At 35.0% G+C, this 20,506-nt stretch overlaps 4 protein-coding genes and 2 pseudogenes across 4 annotated transcripts; all 6 read left to right on the plus strand.

Moving 5' to 3' along the window:
- Positions 1 to 9,802: 9,802 nt before the first annotated feature.
- Positions 9,803 to 10,693, plus strand: LOC105179835 (annotated as a pseudogene).
- Positions 10,694 to 12,502: 1,809 nt separating this feature from the next.
- Positions 12,503 to 13,418, plus strand: LOC105179836 (annotated as a pseudogene).
- A 1,233-nt stretch (positions 13,419 to 14,651) lies between these two features.
- Positions 14,652 to 15,436, plus strand: LOC105179837 (adenylate isopentenyltransferase 3, chloroplastic-like). The gene is made up of 2 exons (XM_011103473.1): positions 14,652 to 14,750; positions 15,047 to 15,436. Exons 1-2 carry the CDS (start codon positions 14,652 to 14,654, stop codon positions 15,434 to 15,436), a joined length of 489 nt encoding a protein of 162 aa, XP_011101775.1.
- A 2,034-nt stretch (positions 15,437 to 17,470) lies between these two features.
- On the plus strand, positions 17,471 to 17,860 carry LOC105179838 (adenylate isopentenyltransferase 5, chloroplastic-like). The gene has a single exon (XM_011103474.1). The coding sequence runs from the start codon at positions 17,471 to 17,473 to the stop codon at positions 17,858 to 17,860; it is 390 nt and encodes a 129-aa protein (XP_011101776.1).
- LOC105179839 (adenylate isopentenyltransferase 5, chloroplastic-like) lies at positions 17,861 to 18,358 on the plus strand. Its single transcript, XM_011103475.1, has one exon. It carries the CDS (start codon positions 17,861 to 17,863, stop codon positions 18,356 to 18,358), a length of 498 nt encoding a protein of 165 aa, XP_011101777.1.
- Positions 18,359 to 19,573: 1,215 nt separating this feature from the next.
- Positions 19,574 to 20,038, plus strand: LOC105179840 (adenylate isopentenyltransferase 5, chloroplastic-like). The gene is made up of 2 exons (XM_011103476.1): positions 19,574 to 19,765; positions 19,877 to 20,038. Exons 1-2 carry the CDS (start codon positions 19,574 to 19,576, stop codon positions 20,036 to 20,038), a joined length of 354 nt encoding a protein of 117 aa, XP_011101778.1.
- Positions 20,039 to 20,506: the final 468 nt, after the last annotated feature.

The raw sequence follows: 20,506 nt of genomic DNA on the forward strand, positions 1-20,506 counted from the left end.
GCGCGATAGCAGACTGGCTGGGAAGGCTTATCAAGATACACTTCATCAGAGATGGATACTTCGAAAGAAGTAGAGCAGAAAAGACTGGAGAGTATGCACAAGCTCTCTTCAGCCTTGAGTTAAGAAGTATTTGCGCAGTAGATGAATATATCTATTGGTTCCGTAAGTATTTCTTCTAGAGTGGAGTAGCAATAGAAGTAGCAGGTCCAATGTTCTTCGCAAAGATATGCAGTCCATGGAGGAAAATATTTCATCCAGTCATACAAAGTACTTGAAGGACAACTAGATTCAGTGGCGCGAAGAATGTCTTTCCTTAAAGACAAACTGAAGGATTGATATTATAAAGCATCCATCCAGAAGAATATGAAAAGACTAAGAGGTAAAATCAAACGAACTCCTCTTTGTTGTGATAACAATGATTTTCCAACTGTTATAGGAGAATCAAGCGAGCCAAGGAAAAGGAGGAAGTAGAATAATGACTCCTACCCCAGGAGTTCAAGGAGAACCTTTTCCTGATGAAGATCATGGTGGTCCAAGTCCAAAGCTAGAGCATATAAATCTGGACAAAGAACAGGACCAACAACGGTTTAATCCCAAGGATCTAGATGAACAGATGCAAGATCCACTGGAAGAACCCCTACAAGAAGAACTTTCAGATGGGCCCATACCAATGAAAGTTTCAAAACTGCAATTGCTGGACTTTTGGAGCAAAAGGACATATATCTCCCGATTGCCCGCAGAAACATGGTGAATTACAAAAATTTGAAGCCACAGATGATATTCTAGATGCAGTTTACTATGGCGATTTGGTACCCATCTACCAATTCGAAGATCTTCCTTTAGAAGAAAGCATCTATGAGGAGGAAATAGAGACTGATTCGGATGGATCTTCAACCGAGTCTGAATAATTACAACGAGGGAGATAGGCTTGAAACTTCCAAAAGCCTATCAGGATTCTTTTCCAGAATGATAGTGTCAAGCAAAACCATGGAAAGGATCATGCGACAAGATTCCAACCTCAGCCCATATGATGGATTAAGGATTGGAGGAATTGGAAAAGTCCTAAACCAGATAGGACTGAACTAAAGGAAGCATCACATAATCTACAAAGTAAGTTCAGATGAGTTTGCTATACCTATGGAACTTACTGGTAATGTGATGGAAATGCAACTAATTCCTAAAGAAGAAATTCTTGAAGAATTAAGTAAGCTTAGAGAAGAAGTAGTTATTACTATGAAATGGATCCACATAGAAACTATTGAAGTAGTAATAAAAGTGACTTTTAAAGAAGGAATTGATTCAGAAATACATTTATCAATAATGATAGAGGAATCAATAACTTAAGAGACGGTTGTCTTGGAACGATGATAGAAGATTTGTATGCAAGAAAATTGATGTTTGACATTCATCCTAGGATTGCATACAACCTAGCAGACCAAAATTTTAGTAGAGTCTTAACCCTTCATCAAGATTTCAAAAGAAAAGATCTAATGAAAGAAGGTAATAGACTATATTTTATAACTTATAGAATAGCTTACGCCCTTTCCAATACGCATCATTCAGATATGTTTCTTAGGAAAGAGTATATTGAGATTCCTAAAATTTTCAAGGAATTTGCCAAGGTAATGATACCAGATCCTATTCGGATACCCAGAAATGGTGTTGATGTCATCATAAAAGATCACCCAGTTTTAGATAAAACACTTAGCTTAAGAACTGATTTTAGTAGTCGAATGTCCTTTTCGGAAGATAGGATTACAGGCTATAAAGGAAAGGAGAAAGAGTTATTAAAAGCTTTAACTCCTCAAGAGATTAGGGTAGATAACTTAAAACTTAGATGTCTTGAAGGATTGGAAGAAATACAAGTTATATTTGAATTACTAAGAAAGAGAATTTTTTCCCTTGTGATGATTTATATCATTAGCAGCAACCAGTTGTTGGAAAATATGAAGGCATGTTAGAAATAGCAGGCCATAAAATGACAGATGCAGATGTTGCAGGACGAGAAAACGGGAGTATGACTCTAGGGTTAAGTTTACTCGAAGATAATAAACCATGGAGAAGAAAAGGTAACTAAATGGAATTCAGTCTTGATGGTGTTACCATAAGGATTGAATGATGAGTCCCTTTTCTATGCACATATCAGTTGGTATGTTGTATGATCAATATAAGACAGAGTATTTTGCAGCTTATATTGATTCAGGTTCAGGACTTTGCACAGCAAAATTTGGAGTTTTCCTAAGGAAGCAAGGGAAACCTTACCCATTATTATAGGAAGGTATTTTTCACAAAAAATCCTCATACTCAATAAGGGAATACGAGAAGTCAAGGTCATGATTAGAGGAGCATTTGGATCACCCTGGTTTAAGGTAAAAACACATTCTATTTACTTTCATGATACAGGTGCCGATATCTTGTCAGGTAATAATTTTATTCAAATCTTTGCAAGATTATGTAGGATAATCAAAGGAATCTGTTAATCTTTAGTACTAACTGTGGTAGTGAGATACATGTGTTGCAAAGAGAAAGGCATTTAACAGGATAATGCCAATAAATTTTCGCAACGAACGTGGTGATTTTGATGCCAGATTAACTCATCCAAAAATGCAGGATAAGAGGAAATTTGGTAAGGTCCTTTAGTCTTTCAAGCAACAAGGACTCATAGACAGCGATAGCTTCTTTAGGGAATCTGAGGAGGAAATTATGAATCTTAAAGAAGAACTACTGGAAATGAAATCGCTAGACATCAGTGAAGAAAGCAGGCTTTCTCTTGAAAATGTCAAGAAGCTCATCCAGAGGAACTTCAGTGAAAATCCTCTGGCTTGGTGGGATAGGAACAAGGTCGAAGCTACTTTGAAGGTCAAAGATGAATGCAAATATGAGTATGCTCGATACAAACCTATCCAGATGAACATGGAAGATAAGAAGGATATGTAGATGACAATCAAAGAGCATATCAGTCTTGGACTCATTGAACTTTGAGTCTCTACCTACAGTAGCCCTTGATTTCTGGTAAGAAATCATGGTGAGATTAAGAGAGGTAAACTCAGGTTGGTTATTAACTATCAAGGTATAAACAAAATATTAGAATTTGATGGTTATTACATTCTTAGTAGAGAACACATAATTAATTGCATTAAAGGAACAAGGGTGTTTTCTAAATTCGATTGCAAATCTGGTTTTTATCAGATTAAGATGGAGAGTGAATCAAAAAAATTTACTGCATCCTCCACACCACAGGGACAATATATCTGGAATATGCTTCCAATGGGTTTAGCTAATGCACCCCAAATATTTCAAAGAAAAAAGGATAATCTTTTTAAGGTTTATTTCGAATTTATGTTTGTCTATATCGATGACATACTAATTGGATCTAAAAATATGAAAGAATATATTAAACATCTAGAGATATTTTTTGATGTATGCCACAAAGAATGTCTGGTACTTTCTGAAAACAAAGCTATTATTGCCGTCAATAAAATTAAATTTTTAGGAATTCTTATTGACGAAACAGGGATTGAGTTACAGGACCATATTATGGAGAAAATCCGCAATTTTCCAAACGTACTCAAAGACATGAAGCATTTGCAGAGCTTCGTAGGAGTTGTTAATTTTGCAGGTATCTTCATTAAGGATCTTGCAAGATACAAAAAGGAATTCCGATCACTCTTGAAAGAAATGAAAAGTTCAAAGTGGAAATGGGAAGAAATCTACGCAAAAAGAGTTCGTGAGCTAAAACAAGTTTTGCAGTAACCTACCAAAACTTGCTATACCACAGGACGAGGATGAATTAGTAGTTTATATAGACGCCAATGACTACAGATGGGCAGCAGTGCTCATGAAGAAGAAAACTACAGGGGAATAACCTTGTAGGTACATAGGAGGGTTTTTCTCAGAACAATAAGCCAAAGTTTGGCATATTAACGAGAAAGAATTCTTTTCGGTTTAGAAGGTTTTTAAGAAATGGCCTTAATTTTTAATTGTTAAGGAATTTATTTTAAAAATTGATAATACTAATGTCAAGGCTTTCTTACAAAATAAATTAGAATCGAAAATAGGAAAAGCTCGTATTATCAGATGGCAAGCAGAATGCCAATATTATTGTTATAATATTGTCGTCATAAAATCTCATGTGAATATATTAATGATTTTTGTATCAATAAAGTATAATATAGCCTTGTGCAATCCTATTTATACCAAGTAAAAATTCATGTTCCGTGTATTTATTATGATCATCAAGTGAAAAATCGTGCACGTGCAATTACTATGGTCTACCAAAGAAGTTATTATTTTGATCCAGTCTAAAACCAATGTCCGAACAATTAGTGTACAAGAATAATGTGATGCTTTTACTAACAATATATATATGTACCTTCCTGCATATGAACAATTAGTATGATCAACAAAATTGTGTAGTCCTACTTATATACTGAGTTAAAATTCAAGGAGGTACAATTAGTATGAAAGCATGAATATTCAATGCTTTGTTCAACGAAATATATATGTAATCCTATTTATACCAATTAAAGCTCATGTCCGTGCGATTAGCATGATCAACAAGAAATATATATAATCCTATTTGCAACTAGTTAAAACGTGCCGATATATTTAATACGATCAACAAAAGATGTAATCCCTACTTGTTATATCTTATAGCCCAATGACTTATTAAAAGGCCGACCTTGGCAGCCTAATTACCTGACCCACTTGGCAGTCCACAACCGACCCGGTAACGTGACCCATCCTATCTACCTACTTATATCACATCCACAACCCTAAATCTCACTTTCCCTCTTCTCTATTTTTTCTGCGCCGTCTACTTCTTCTCCTTTCCAAATCCTCTCTGTGATTTTCTTTCTTTTCTTCTCCCAGAGTCATGGCCACTTTCCTAAACCAATCTAATGGTTTTACGAAAGCCACCAAGGTTGTCCTTCTCTACCACTGTTTTCACCCCTTTAAATAGGAGATTCTCCCTTTCGGCTAAAACATGAATCAAGCTGTTTATCTCATTCACCATTCACCAAAGTTCTTTGTGAAATATTGAGTTGGGGTCTTTATGACCGTGTGATACTGAGATTTGAGTGATCGGAGTTGTGGTCGGGTTCTTGGTTTGAGGAATTACCATGAGTCGGTTTATTGTGAAAACGGTGCCTTGTGACCGTATTCCTTTATCGAGATATTGTATCTGGCTACTCTGAGCCTCTTAATCACTATACTTTTGATTTAGTTATTTCATTATTTATTTCATTTGTTATTATCATTTAAGTTGTATAATGGCCTGTAATAATAGGAGTTTTGCCTCCAATTGTTGTAATAGTTGGATAGGATTTTCTGGTGATTTCCACTATACACTACTCAAACTAAATTAATACTCACTTTGATATAAGTATGATCATTGAAGGAGGTAATCCGTACTCAAACTAAATTTATACTTACTTCCATATGATGCTTCTACATACGTATGAACAAAATTAAGGCAGTTATTGATGAAATTACGACAAACACTTGCAAATTAGCTTTCCGTTAAGTTGAAAAGATTTTGAGGATGACGGAGGAATTCAGGTGGCAGATCCATCGGTTCAACGGCATAGAGATATTCCTTCGACGTGGTGGATATGCTAATGAAGCATGGCAGAAATTGGTCTGGAGCCTAGTATGAATATTGTGGCTCGTTTCATTTGCAAAGAAAACATAGATCCGAAACTGACTGTAGATACTCCATCCAATGCCAGGAAGATTTTTGGTGAGCTTTGGGGTTTCAAAACTCTCACTTCCATATGAGTATGGTCAACGATGGATGTAATCCGAACTCAAACTAAATTAATACTTACTTCTACATCATGGTTCTACATACGTACAAACAAAATTTATTAGGCTACTTATACCAATTAAACTTGTGTTTGAACTGTTAGTGTGATCATTAAAATGTTCAATCCTACTTATGTGTATAGGAAAAAATACAGTTTCAGTCTTGTAATTTATGAGAGAATGTCATTTTTATCCTACACAAATATGAAAATTAATTTTTACAAGACCAAAATTATCAAAATTATCATATTATAGAATTAAAATTATTAAAATAATTAGTGTTGTCAATAAAATATAAGTGAAAATACTATGGGTGTTTAGGTGTGTATATATGTACACATATATATCCGAAATCCTTGAATAAAGTTAAAAATTAAATCAAATTATTCGCGATTGCATTTGAGATTGATTAATAAATGTATAGTGCGAATATATTAATATAAGACGACTAACACGAATTGTGATCGCATTTTCACATATACGATATCTATAGAAGCGTATTAATCATTGCTATATTCTTGAATATTAACGAGAAATAAGTTGTGTGATTAATTCCTGTAACATATAATGAAGAATTCATGTAAAATAATTCAGGAAACTAATTTACTACTACATACAATACCGTTATTACAAAACTAAAATAAATGGATGCAATTAGTATCATCAACGGATGGATAGTGAAACTTAATTACTTTCATATTAATCTTGGACCACAAAATGTCCAAATACATGAATCAATTGCATATAGTAACAATTACAAGAATAGTTTAATTAACATTTAGAATTTGCTCGAATTAAATTTCAGTAAATCTAAATAAGAGATAAAATCTGTAGACCACATTTATTTTCAGATTCAAAATTCAATTTTGTAAACTCACTCGATTTTAATCATGAGCAAATCCTACGTAAGATATGGATAATCACTAAGTACTTATTCATTATCTTTTAATTTCTCATAATTTTTTTCTCATAATTATCGATGGATTTATTTCATCTCTTATGGTACCTGCACAGTGTAGATTTTTTGACATCGTAAGTATGATTAGTATTTGTAATATCTTTTTACGATAGCTTCACAATAATTAATGATTCTTTTCCTATTTCGTAAATACAATAATCTGGACAGAGCCTTGCTCATGATTTATTTGAATTGTTATATAGTAAATGGATAGGGATAGAGGTGAAGTTATTACTATGCCATGGCTTGATTTGTTCCACATTGTGTGTACGTATGTATGTATAAATAGCCCTCTACACATACTATGTTTCTTCACTTTTCAAATAATTGTTTATGTAATTTCTTTCACATCAATGAAACTTGTTCGTGATTCTCTCTATAACCCACAAATGTTTGAACTTTTTCTTCTAACAAATCTTTTTGAAGAAGAGAAATTAGTCCAAGAATTGAGAAAGGTTTGTCACTCAATGATAGATAGATATTCTAAAACAGTAGATTGTATTTGATACATGTTTTGTTTGATAGAATTCTAACACGTAGCGTTTTTCTATTTTTATCTGTGTGATGAAATTGACTGGTGTTAAAAAAAGTAATGACCAATTAGAATGTCGATCTCCGCATGGAAGCCAGCACAATCCAGCATGACAAACTTTTCAGTTCGGGGCATGATGAATAAGCACCAAGGGAAGGATAAGGTGGTGGTGGCATTGGGTGCCACTGGCATAGGCAAATCGCGCCTGGTGACAGACCTTGCCACCCATTTCGGGCAGAGATCATCAACTCGGACAAAATTCAGGTCTACAAGGGTCTAAACATAGTAACTTTTTTGATTATGGATCTACTACCAGAAATTCAATGCGTAATTTCAGCATTCAATGTGTATTCCTGAATAATCTCATTTTCCAATTATTCAACCATTTCATTTTACCAAGTTCAATGTTAGCCAGATTAGTCAACATTTATATGTTTCGATGCAACAACAAGATGTTATTTGTAACAAGTAGTTTTGTTGGTTGGTTAATTGGTCACATTTTATTCATGAAATGGCTTGGATTGGTATTAGTCTGGATACGGCAAAATCGATCTATTAGATCGAATAAGTACATTCGATCTAATAAGTACCTTCTATCAGAATTGAGAAATTCTATGGCTCGGATCTTTAGTATTCTCTTATTTATTACCTGTGTTTACTATTTAGGCAGAATACCGTCACCCATTCTTACTAAGAAACTGAAAGAAACCTCAAAAACGGAAGAAAGGGTGGAAAGACACCATTTGTTCGGAATCATTGATCCCGAGGTGGATTTCATTGTACATGATTTTATGCATCATGCATTGCTGGCTGCTGATGCCATCGTACAAAAGAATTGGTTGCCAATCATTGTTGGAGGGTCCAATTCCTTCATACATAAATTCGTGACTATGATTATGGGATTAGGCGTGCCATTGGGGTCCCCAAGATGGATGAGTTCTTTAGGAGTGAGGGTCTTGTCGATGGTGAAACTAGGGCTAAGCTTCTTAAGGCAGCTATTGATTAAATTAAGATGAACACTTGCAAATTAGCTTGCCATCAAGTTGAAAAGATTTTGAGGATGAGGGAGGAATTCGGGTGGCAGATCCATTGGTTGAACGCCACAGAGGTATTACTTCAACATGGTGGAGATGCAAATGAAGCACGGGAGAAATTGGTGCTGGAACCTAGTACGAACATTGTGGCTCCTTTCATTTGCAAAGAAAACATAGATCCGAAACCGACTGTCGGTACTCCATCCCATGCCAGTGCAGTAGCTACTACAAACAACTAGTGGATCAGAACATTCTTGGTGAGCTTCGGGGTTTCAAAACTCTCAGTTTGGAATGATTACTACTCTTCCTTTATGACGTATATGTTCGTGAATCCCGCGTGAAACAAGGGAATGTGATGTCACGAGAGTCGAATCCCAAAGCTCACTAAGGACTACACAGCGAGATTCTTCTCGATCTTCTTACCAAAAACCCGCGTCATTTAATTTGAGTCAATAATAATTATGTCTGTAATCTTCGTTTCACATTGTATGTTCGAGATATCATTAGTACTTATTTGTAAAATACACGTAACTTTAAGTTATTAATGAATGCAGGTACATTTATTTCTATAAAAGTCCCATGAAGATTGTGTGCAATGACACATGCGCACGGATCTAACTTAAGATACTTCCTAATAAATTTGTCTGAAAGTTTTAATTTTTGTCCGAAAACTTGACATGACATCCACGTTGGATATATTTTGAAGTTTTTTAATCCTATGTGTCATAAGAAATGACTTGATAGTAATATTGGGCTTTTTTTGTGAGATGGCAAGGTGAAATGGCAAAAAATGAATAAACTTTCAAATATTTGTCACAAAATTGATTTAAACCCTAGTCCACCCACTTACTAATTACCAACTATTGCCATTTTAAACTACCTATGTCAATTGTTAATAATTTGCAAGAACTTTTACATATAATACAGAATTTAAAATATAAAATATCTATGCATATATCTAACAAGTATGTAAAAAAAATGTATTCTTTATTTATTTTATATTTTTTTATGAATTTATTGTATCTAAAAATACACATCTATAAAAGAGTTAATATGTATAAAATAATTATTTAGTTAGTTTATATTGAATTTTCTTAATAAAAATATTGTGTGTACATATGTATGTACAGATACCCCCCACACATCCTATGTTTCTTGACATTTCAAACAATTGTCTAGGTACTTTCTTTCACATCAATGTAACTTGTTCGTGATTCTCTCTAGAGCCCACAAATGTTTGAAGTTTTTCTTCAAACAAATCCATTTGAAGAAGAGAAATTAATCCAAAATAGTAGATTGTATTTGGTACATGTTTTGTTTGAGAATTCTAACACGTGGCCTGTTTCTTCTTTTTAGTTGTGTTATGAAATTGACAGGTTTTAAAACAAGTAAAAGTAATTACCACTTAGAATGTCGATCTCCTCCTGGAAGCCTGCACAATCCAGCATGATGAACTTTTGAGTTCGGGGCATGATGAACAAGCACAAAGAGAAGGATAAGGTGGTGGTGGTATTGGGAGCCACTGGCACAGGCAAATCGCACCTGGCGATAGACCTGCTCACCCATTTTGGGACAGAGGTCATCAACTCGGACAAAAATCTTGTCTACTAGGGCCTAGACATAGTAACCAATAAGGTAAGCATTGAAGAATGTCGCGGCGTGCCACACCATTTGCTTTGGATCATTGATCCCGAGGTGGATATCACTGTACAGGATTTTGTGCATCATGCATCGCTGGCTATTGATGCCATCGTACAAAAGAATCGGCTGGCAATCATTGCTGGAGGGTCCAATATCTTCGTACAGCCACTTGTCAATGACGACACTCAGTTTCGCTCCAAGTACGAGTATTGCTTTCTTTGGATGGACGTGTTGATCCCGGTCTTGCATTCATACGTGTCGAAAAGGGTTGATGATATGGTCGATAGCGGGTTGGTGGAGGAGGGTAAGGTACTTTTTGAACCAAAAATTCGTTGCTTTCATTATGGGATTAGACGTGCCATTGGGGTCCCTGAGATGGATGAGTTCTTCAGGAGCGAGGGCCTTGTCGATGGTGAAACTAGAGCTAAGCTTCTTAAGGCAGCTATTAATGAAATTAAGACGAACACTTGCAAATTAGCTTTCTGTCAAGTTGAAAAGATTTTGAGGATGAGGGAGGAATTCGGGTGGCATATGCATCCGTTGAACGCCACAGAGGTAATCCATCGACGTGGTGGAGATGCCAATGAAACATCGGAAAAATTGGTGTTGGTGCCTAGTATAAACATTGTGGCTCGTTTCATTTGCAAAGAAGACATAGATCTAAAACCAACTGTCACTACTCCATCTAATGCCATTGCAGTTGCTACTAAAAACAACTAGTGGATCGGAAGATTTTTGGTGAGCTTCGGGGTTTCAACGATGGATGTAATCCGAACACCAAACTAAATTAATACTTACTCCGTATGAGGATTCTACTTACATACAAACAAAATTTATTATCCGTACTTATACCAATTAAACTCGTGTTCGAGCTGTTAGTGTGATCATTAAAATGTTCAATCCTACTTAGGTGTATAGGAAAAAATACAGTTTCAGTTTTGTAATTTATGAGGGGGTGTCAATTTTTATCCTACACGAATTATGAAAATTAATTTTTACAAAACTAAAATTATCAAAATTATAATATTATAGAATTAAAATTACTAAAATAATTATTGTTATCAATAAAATATAAGTGAAAATACTATTGCTGTTTAGGTGTGTATATATGTACACATATATATCCGGACTTATTGAACAAAGTTGAAAATTAAATCAAATTGTTTGCGATTGTATTTGAAGTTGATGAATAAATGTATAATACAAGTATATTAGTATACGACGACTAGCACGAATTCTGATCGCATGTTAACATTTATGATATCTATAGAAACATATTAATCATTTCTATTTTCTTCAATACGAACGAGGAATAGGTTGTCTCATTAATTTCTAAAACATATAATGAAGAATTCATGTAAAATAATTCAAGAAACTAATTTACTACTGCATGCAATCACGTTATTACAAAACTAAAACAAAATAAAATAAAATAAATAGATGCAATCAGTATCATCAACGGATGGATACTGCAACTTAAATACTTTCATATTAATCATGGACCACAAAATGTCCAAAATCATGAATCAATTGCATATAGTAATTACAAGAATAGTATAACTAACATTCCGACTTTGCTCCAATTAAATTTCAGTAAATCTAAATAAGAGATAAAATCTATAGACCACATTTATTAACGTTCAATTAATATAGATTTTGTCATTATAATATATGTTTTTTCATATATAGTAGGTTGACGAATTAATGAGAATACTTTTTCGGATTCAAAATTCAATTTTGTAAACTCACTCGATATTACTCAAAAGAAAATCCTACGTAAGATATGGATAATCACTAAGTACTTTGTCATTATCTTTTAATTTCTCATAATTTTTTTCTCATTCGACATAGTAAAATTACTCATTATACATACCAAGAATAATTTTTTTACAAAAAATAATTAGCGATGGATTTATTGCATCTCTTATGGTATCTGCACGGTGTAGATTTTTACATCTTAACTATCATTAGTATTTATATTATCTTTTTACGATAGCTTTGCAGCAATTAATGATTTTTTCCTATTTCGTAAATACAATAATTTGGAAAGAGGCTTGCTCATGATTTGACTTGTTATGGAGTAAGTGGATAGGGATAGGAGTGAAGTTATTACTATGCATGCCTTGATTTGTTCCACATTATGTGAACGTATGTAGGTATAAATACCCCCTACACATCCTATGTTTCTTCATGTTTCAAACAATTGTCTAGGTAATTTCTTTCACATCAATGAAACTTGTTCGTGATTCTCTCTAGAGCCCAAAAATATTTGAAGTTTTTCTTCAAACAAATACTTTTGAAGAAGAGAAATTAATCCAAGAATTAAGGAGGGCTTGTTACTCTATGATAGATAGATATACTAAAATAGATTGTATTTGGTACATGTTTTGTTTGTTTTGTTTGAGAGAATTCTAATACGTGGCCTTTCTCTTTTTTTTATTTGTGTGATGAAATTGATAGGTGTTAAAAAAAGTAAAATAATTACCAATAATAATGTCGATCTCCTCCTGGAAGCCAACATAATCCAGCATGACGAACTTTTCAGTTCGGGGCATGATGAACAAGCACCAAGGGAAGGATAAGGTGGCGGTGGTATTGGGGGCCACTGGCACAGGCAAATCGCACCTCGCGATAGACCTGGCCACCCGTTTTGGGGCAACGGTCATCAACTCGAACAAAATTCAGGTCTACAAGGGCCTAGACATAGTAACCAATAAGGTAAGCAATGAAGAATGCTGCGGCGTGCCACACCATTTGCTTGGAATCATTGATCCCGAAGTGGATTTCACTGTACATGATTTTGTGCATCATGCATTGCTGGCTGCTGATGCCATAGTACAAAAGAATCAGTTACCAATCATTGCTGGAGGGTCCAATTCCTTCATACAGGCACTTGTCAATTACGGCACTGAGTTTCCCTCCAAGTACGAGTGTTTGATTTATCTGGATGGACGTGGCAATCCCGGTCTTGCATTCGTATGTGTCGAAAAGGGTTGATCAAATGGTGGATAGCGGGTTGGTGGAGGAGGGTAAGGCATTTTTTGACCCAAAAAATCGTGACTATGATTATGGGATTAGGCGTGCCATTGGGGTCCCCGAGATGGATGTGTTCTTCCGGAGTGAGGGTCTTGTCAATGGTGAAACAAGGGCTAAGCTTCTTAAGGCAGCTATTGATGAAATTAAGATGAACATTTGCGAATTAGCTTGCCATCAAGTTGAAAAGATTTTGAGGATGAGGGAGGAATTCGGGTGGTAGATCCATCGGTTGAACGCCACAGAGGTTTTCCTTCGACGTCGTGGAGATCCTAATGAAGCATGGCAGAAATTGGTGCTGGAGCGTAGTATGAACATTGTGGCTTGTTTCATTTGCAAAGAAAACATATATCCGAAACCGACTGTCGGTACTCCATCCAATGCCAGTGCACTTGCTACTACAAACAACTAGTGGATTGGAAGATTCTTAGTGAGCTTCGGGGTTTCAAAACACTCAGTTTGAAATGATTACTACTCTTCATTTATGGCTTATGTGTTCGTGAATACCGTGTGAAACAAAGGAATGTGATGTCACGAGAGTCGAATCCCAAAGCTCACCAAGGACTACACAGTGAGATTCTTCGCTATCATCTTACCAAATACTCGGGTCATGACATTTGAGTTAATAATAATTTTGTCTGTAATCTCGATTCTACATTGTATGCTCGAGATATCATTAGTACTTATTTGAAAAGTACACGTATTTTTTAAGTTATTAATGAATGCCGGTACATTTATTTCTATCAAAGTCCCAGGACGATTGCGTGCAATGGCACATGAACCCAGATCTAGCTTAAGATACTTCCCAATAAATTTGTTCGAAATTTCTATTTTTTTTCGAAAATATGACATGACATCCACGTTGGATATATTTTGAAGTATTTTAATCCTATGTGTCACAAGAAAGGACTTTATAGTAATATTCGGCGTCTTTTCGTCAGATGGCAAGGTGATATGGCAACAAATGAATAAAATTTCAAATATTTATTACGAAATTGATTTAAACCCTAGTCCACCCACTTACTAATTACCAACTATTGCCAATTTAAACTACCTATGTCAAATGTTAATAATTTGCAAGAACTTTTACATATAATACAAAATTTAAAATTTAAAATACCTATTCATATATCTAACAAGTATGTAAAAAAAAGGTATTCTTTATTTATTTTATACTTTTTTTATGAATTTACTGTATCTAAAAATACACATCTATAAAAGAGTTAATATATATAAAATAATTATTTACTTAGTTTATATTAAATATTCTAAATAAAAATATTGTGTGTACGTATGTATGTACAAATACCTCCCAACACATACTATGTTTCTTCACGTTTCAAACAATTGTCTAGGTAATTTCTTTCACATCAATGTAACTTGTTCGTGATTCTCTATAGAGCCCACAAATGTTTGCAGATTTTCTTCAAACAAATCCTTTTGAAGAAGAGAAATTAATCCAAGAATTGAAAAGGGATTGTCTCTCTATGATTAATAAATATTCTAAAATAGTAGATTGTATTTGGTAAATGTTTGGTTTGTTTTGTTAGAGAGAATTCTAACATGTGGCCTTTTTTTTTTTTTTTTTTATTTGTATGATGAAATTGACCGGTGTTAAAAAAAATAAAAGTAATTACCAATTAGAATGTCGATCTCCTCCTGGAAGCCAGCACAATCCAACATGATGAACTTTTCAGTTCAGGGCATGATGAACAAGCACCAATGGAAGGATAAGGTGGTGGTGGTATTGGGTGCCACTGGCACAAGATAAACGCGTCAGGCGATAGACCTGGCCACTCGTTTCGAGACAGAGGTCATCAACTCGGACAAAATTCAGATCTACTAGGGTCTAGACATAGTAACCAATAAGGCTAGCATTGAAGAATGTTGTGGCGTGCCACACCATTTGAATGGAATCATTGATCCCGAGGTGGATTTCACTGTACAGGATTTTGTGCATCATGCATTGCTAGTTGTTGATGCCATCATGCAAAGAATCGACTGGCAATCTTTGCTGGAGGGTCCAATTCCTTCGTACAGGCACTTGTCAACAACGACACTAAGTTTCGTTCCATGTACGAGTGTTGCTTTCTCTGGATGGATGTGGTGATCTCGATCTTGCATTCATACGTGTCAAAAAGGGTTGATCAGATGGTGGATAGCGGGTTGGTGGAGGAAGGTAAGGCATTTTTTGACCTAAAGATTCATGATAATGATTATGGGATTAGACATGCCATTGGGGTCCCCGAGATGGATGAGTTCTTCCGGAGCGAGGGTCTTGTCGATGGTAAAAGTAGGGCTAAGCTTATTAAGGCAGCTATTGATGAAATTAAGACGAACACTTGCAAATTAGCTTGTTGTCAAGTTGAAAAGATTTTGAGGATGAGGGAGGAATTCGAGTGGCAGATGCATCGGTTGAACTCCACATAGGTATTCCTTCGATGTGGTGGAGATGCCAATGAAGCATGTGAGAAATTGGTGCTCGAGCCTAGTATGAACATTGTGGTTCCTTTCTTTTGCAAAGAAAACATAGATCCGAAATCAACTGTCGGTACTCCATCTAATGCCATTGCACTAGCTACTAAAAACAACTAGTGGACCGGAAGATTTTTGGTGAGCTTTGGGGTTTCAAAAGTCTCACTTCCATATGAGTATGGTCAATGATGGATGTAATCCGAAATCAAACTAAATTACTACATACTTCCATATGATGATTCTACATACATACAATAAAATTTATTATCTCTATTTATACCCATTAAACTGGTGTTTGAGCTGTTAGTGTGATCATTAAAATGTTCAATCCTTCTTAGGTGTATAAGATAAAATACAGTTTCAGTCTTGTAATTTATGAGGGCGTGTCATTTTTTATCCTACACGAATTATGAAAATTAATTTTTACTAGACTAAAATTATCAAAATTATAAAATTGTAGAATTAAAATTACTAAAATAATTAGTGTTATCAATAAAATATAAGTGAAAATACTAAGGGTGGTTAGGTGTGTATATATGTACACATATATATCCGGAGTTCTTGAATAAAGTTGAAAATTAAATCAATTTTTTTGCAATTACATTTGAGGTTGATGAGATGTATAATACAAATATATTAGTATAAGACGACAAACACGAATTGTGATAGCATATTAACATTTATTATATCTATTGAAGCATATTAATCATTTCTGTATTCTTGAATACGAACGAGGAATTAGTTGTGTGACTATTCCTGTAACATATAATGAAAAGTCATGTAAAATAGTTCAGGAAACTAATTTACTACTGCATACTATACCGTTATTACAAAACTAAAATAAAATAAAATAAAATAAATGGATGCAATCAGTATCATCAACGGATGGATACTGCAACTTAATTATTTTCATACTAATCATGGACCCAAAAATGTCCAAATACATGAATCAATTGCATATAGTAACAATTACAAGAGTAGCATAATTAACATTCCGAATTTGCTCAAATTAAATTTCAGTAAATCTAAATAAGAGATAAAATCTGTAGACTACATTTAGTAACCTTCAATTAATATAGATTTTGTCATTATAATATATGTTTTTTCATATATAGTAGGTTGACGAATTAATGAGAATACTTTTTCTAATTCAAAATTCAATTTTGTAAACTTACTCGATTTTACTAAAAGCAAATCCTACATAAGATATGGATAATCACCAAGTACTTCGTCATTATCGTTTAATTTCTCATAATTTTTTTCTCATTCGATATAGTAAAATTACTCATTATACATCCAGAGAATAATTTTTTACAAAAAATAATTATCGATGGATTTATTGCATCTCTTATGGTACCTGCAAGATGTAGATTTTGACATCTTAATTATGAATAGTATTTGTATTATCTTTTTACGACAGCTTTGCAATAATTAATGATTCTTTTCCTATTTTGTAAATACATTAAAAAATACAGTAATTTGGACAGAGCCTTGCTCATGATTTATTTGAATTGTTACATAGTAAGTGGATAGGGATAGCGTAAAGTTATTACTATGCATGGCTTGTTCCACATTATATGTACGTATGTATGTATAAATACCCCCTACACATCCTATGTTTCTTCACGTTCAAACAATTGTCTAGGTAATTTCTTTCACATCAATGAAACTTGTTCGTGATTCTCTTTAGAGTCCACAAATATTTGAAGTTTTTCTTCAAACAAATCGTTTTGAAGAAGAGAAATTAATTCAAGAATTGAGAAGGGCGTTGTCACTGTATGATAGATAGATATTCTAAAATAGTAGATTGTATTTAGTACATGTTTTGTTTGAGAAAATTCTAACACGCGGCCTTTTTCTTTCTTTTTTTTTTATTTGCGTGATGTAATTGACTGGTGCTAGAAAAAAAAAAGTAATTACCAATTAGAATGTCGATCTCTTCCTGGAAGGCAGCACAGTCAGCATGAGAACTTTTCAGTTCGGGGCATAATGAACAAGCACCAAGGGAAGGATAAGGTGGCGGTGGTATTGGGTGCCATTGGCACAAGAAAATCGCGTCTGGCGATATACCTGGACACCCGTTTCGGGGCAGAGGTCATCAACTCGAACAAAATTCAAGTCTACAAGGGCCTAGATAGAGTAACCAATAAGGTGAGAAATGAGGAATACCACGACATGCCACACCCTTTGCTTAGAATCATTGATGCCCAGGTGGATTTCACTGTACATGATTTTGTGCATCATGCATTGTTGGCTGCTGATGTCATCGTACAAAGCAATCAGTGTCCAATCATTGCTGGAGGGTCCAATTCCCTCATACAGGCACTTGTTAATGATGACACTGAGTTTCCATCCAAGTACGAGTGTTTCCTTCTCTAGATGGACGTCGCGATCACAGTCTTGCATTCGTACGTGTCGAAAAGGGTTGATCAGATGGTGGGTAGCGGGTTGGTGGAGGAGGATAAGTCATTTTTTGACCCAAAAATTCATGAGTATAGTTATGGGATTAGGCGTGCCATTGGGGTCCCCGAGATGGATGAGTTCTTCAGGAGTGAGGGTCTTGTCGATGGTGAAACTAGGGCTATGCCTCTTAAGACAGCTATTGATGAAATTAAGATGAACACTTTCAAATTAGCTTGCCGTCAAATTGAAATGATTTTGAGGATGAGTGAGGAATTCGGGTGGCAGATGCATCGGTTGAATGCCACAGAGGTATTCCTTCGACCTGGTGGAGATGCCATTGAAGCATGGGAGAAATTAGTGCTGGAGCCTAGTACGAACATTGTGGCTCATTTCATTTACAAAGAAAACATAGATCCGAAACCGACTTTCGGTACTCCATCCAATGCCATTGCAGTAGCTACTACAAACAACTAGTGGATCGACAGATTTGGGTTCAAGAGCTCTTAGTTTGGAATGATTACTACTCTTCATTTTTAACGTATATGATCGTGAATCCCATGTGAAACAAAAGAATGTGAAGTCACGAGAGTCGAATCACAAAGATCACCAAAGACTACACACTGAGATTCTTCGTGATCATCTTACCAGAAACCCGCGTCATTTCATTTGAGTTAATAATAATTATGTCTGTAATCTCCATTTCACATTGTATGCTCGAGATATCATTAGTACCTATTTGGAAAATACACGTATTTTTAAGTTATTAATGAATGCCGGTACATTTATTTCTATTAAAGTCCTATGACGATTGCGTGCAATGACACATGCACCCGGATCTATCTTAAGATACTTCCCAATAAATTTGTCCAAAATTTCAGTTTTTGTCCGAAAACATGACATGACATCCACGTAGGATATATTTTGAAGTTTTTTAATCCTATGTGTCACAAGAAATGACTTGATAGTAATATTGGGCGTTTTTTGTGAGATGGCAAGGTGATATGGCCACAAATGAATAAACTTTCAAATATTTTTAACAAAATTAATTTAAACCCTAGTCCACCGACTTACTAATTATCAACTATTGCCATTTTGTACTACCTATGTCAGTTGTCAATAATTTGCAAGAACTTTTACATAAAATACAGAATTTAAAATATAAAATATCTATTCATATAGCTCACAAGTATGTAAAAAAAACGTATTCTTTATTTATTTTATATCTTTTTATGAATTTACTGTATCTAAAAATACACATTTATAAACGAGTTAATATGTATAAAATAATTATTTAGTTAGTTTATATTAAATATTCGAAATTAAAATATTGTGTGTACGTCTGTATGTATAAATACCCCCTACACATCCTATGTTTCTTCACGTTTCAAACAATTATCTAGGCAATTTCTTTCACATCAATATAACTTGTTCGTGATTCTCTCTAGAGCCCACAAATGTTTGAAGGTTTTCTCCAAACAACTCCTTTTGAAGAAGAGAAATTAATCCAAGAATTTAAAAGGGCTTGTCTCTCTATGATAGATAGATAGTCTAAAATAGTAGATTGTATTTGATACATGTTTGGTTTGTTTTGTTTGAAAGAATTCTAACACGTGGCCATTTTCTCTTTTTTATTTGTTTGATGAAATTGGCAGGTGTTAAAAAAAAAAATAAAAGTAATTACCAATTGGAATGTCGATCTCCTCCTGGAAACCAACACAATCCAACATGACAAACTTTTCAGTTTGGAGTATGATGAACAAGCACCAAGGGAAGGATAAGGTGGTGGTTATATTGGGTGCCACTGGCACAGGCAAATCGCGCATGGTGATAGACCTAGCCACCCGTTTCAGGATAGAGGTCATCAACTCAGACAAAATTGAGGTCTACTAGGGCCTAGACATAGTAACCAATAAGGTTAGCATTGAAGAATGTCGCAGCGTGCCACACCATTTTCTTGGCATCATTGATCCCAAGGTGGATTTCATTGTACAGGATTTTGTGCATCATGCATTGCTAGCTGTTGATGCCATCGTACAAAAGAATCGGCTGGCAATCAATGCTGGAGGGTCCAATTCCTTCGTACAGGCACTTGTCAATGACAATCTGAGTTTCACTCCAAGTACGAGTGTTGCTTTCTCGGGATGGACGTGGTGATCCCGGTCTTTCATTCATACGTGTCGAAAAGGGTTAAACAGAAGGTGGATAGCGGGTTGGTGGAGGAGGGTAAGGCATTTTTTGACAAAAAAAATCATGACTATGATTATTGGATCAGACGTGTCATTGGGTTCCCCAAGATGGATGAGTTCTCCAGGAGCGAGAGTGTTGTCGATGGTGAAACTAGGGCAAAGCTTTTTAAGGCAGCTATTGATGAAATTAAGACGAACACTTGCAAATTAGCATGCCATCAAGTTGAAAAGATTTTGAGGATGAGGGAGGAATTCGGGTGGCAGATCCATCGGTTGAACGCCACAGAGGTATTCCTTCGACGTGGTGGAGATGCCAATGACGCATGGGAGAAATTAATGCTGGAGCCTAGTATGAACATTTTGGCTCGGTTCATTTACAAAGAAAACATAGATCCGAAACCAACTGTCGATACTCTATCTAATACCATTGCAGTAG

This window comes from Sesamum indicum, unplaced genomic scaffold (assembly GCF_000512975.1).
Source record: "Sesamum indicum cultivar Zhongzhi No. 13 unplaced genomic scaffold, S_indicum_v1.0 scaffold00220, whole genome shotgun sequence".
NCBI lineage: Eukaryota > Viridiplantae > Streptophyta > Magnoliopsida > Lamiales > Pedaliaceae > Sesamum > Sesamum indicum.

Excerpts from the sequence above, each read along its gene's own strand:
- LOC105179837 (XM_011103473.1), top strand. The coding sequence starts at position 14,652 with ATGTCGATCTCCTCCTGGAAGCCAGCACAATCCAACATGATGAACTTT. Across the intron at positions 14,751-15,046 it reads GGAAGGATAAGGTGGTGGTG|GCACTTGTCAACAACGACAC; the intron begins GTATTGGGTGCC and ends TCCTTCGTACAG.
- LOC105179838 (XM_011103474.1), top strand. The coding sequence starts at position 17,471 with ATGAACAAGCACCAAGGGAAGGATAAGGTGGCGGTGGTATTGGGTGCC.
- LOC105179839 (XM_011103475.1), top strand. The coding sequence starts at position 17,861 with ATGGACGTCGCGATCACAGTCTTGCATTCGTACGTGTCGAAAAGGGTT.
- LOC105179840 (XM_011103476.1), top strand. The coding sequence starts at position 19,574 with ATGTCGATCTCCTCCTGGAAACCAACACAATCCAACATGACAAACTTT. Across the intron at positions 19,766-19,876 it reads TCAACTCAGACAAAATTGAG|GATTTTGTGCATCATGCATT; the intron begins GTCTACTAGGGC and ends TTCATTGTACAG.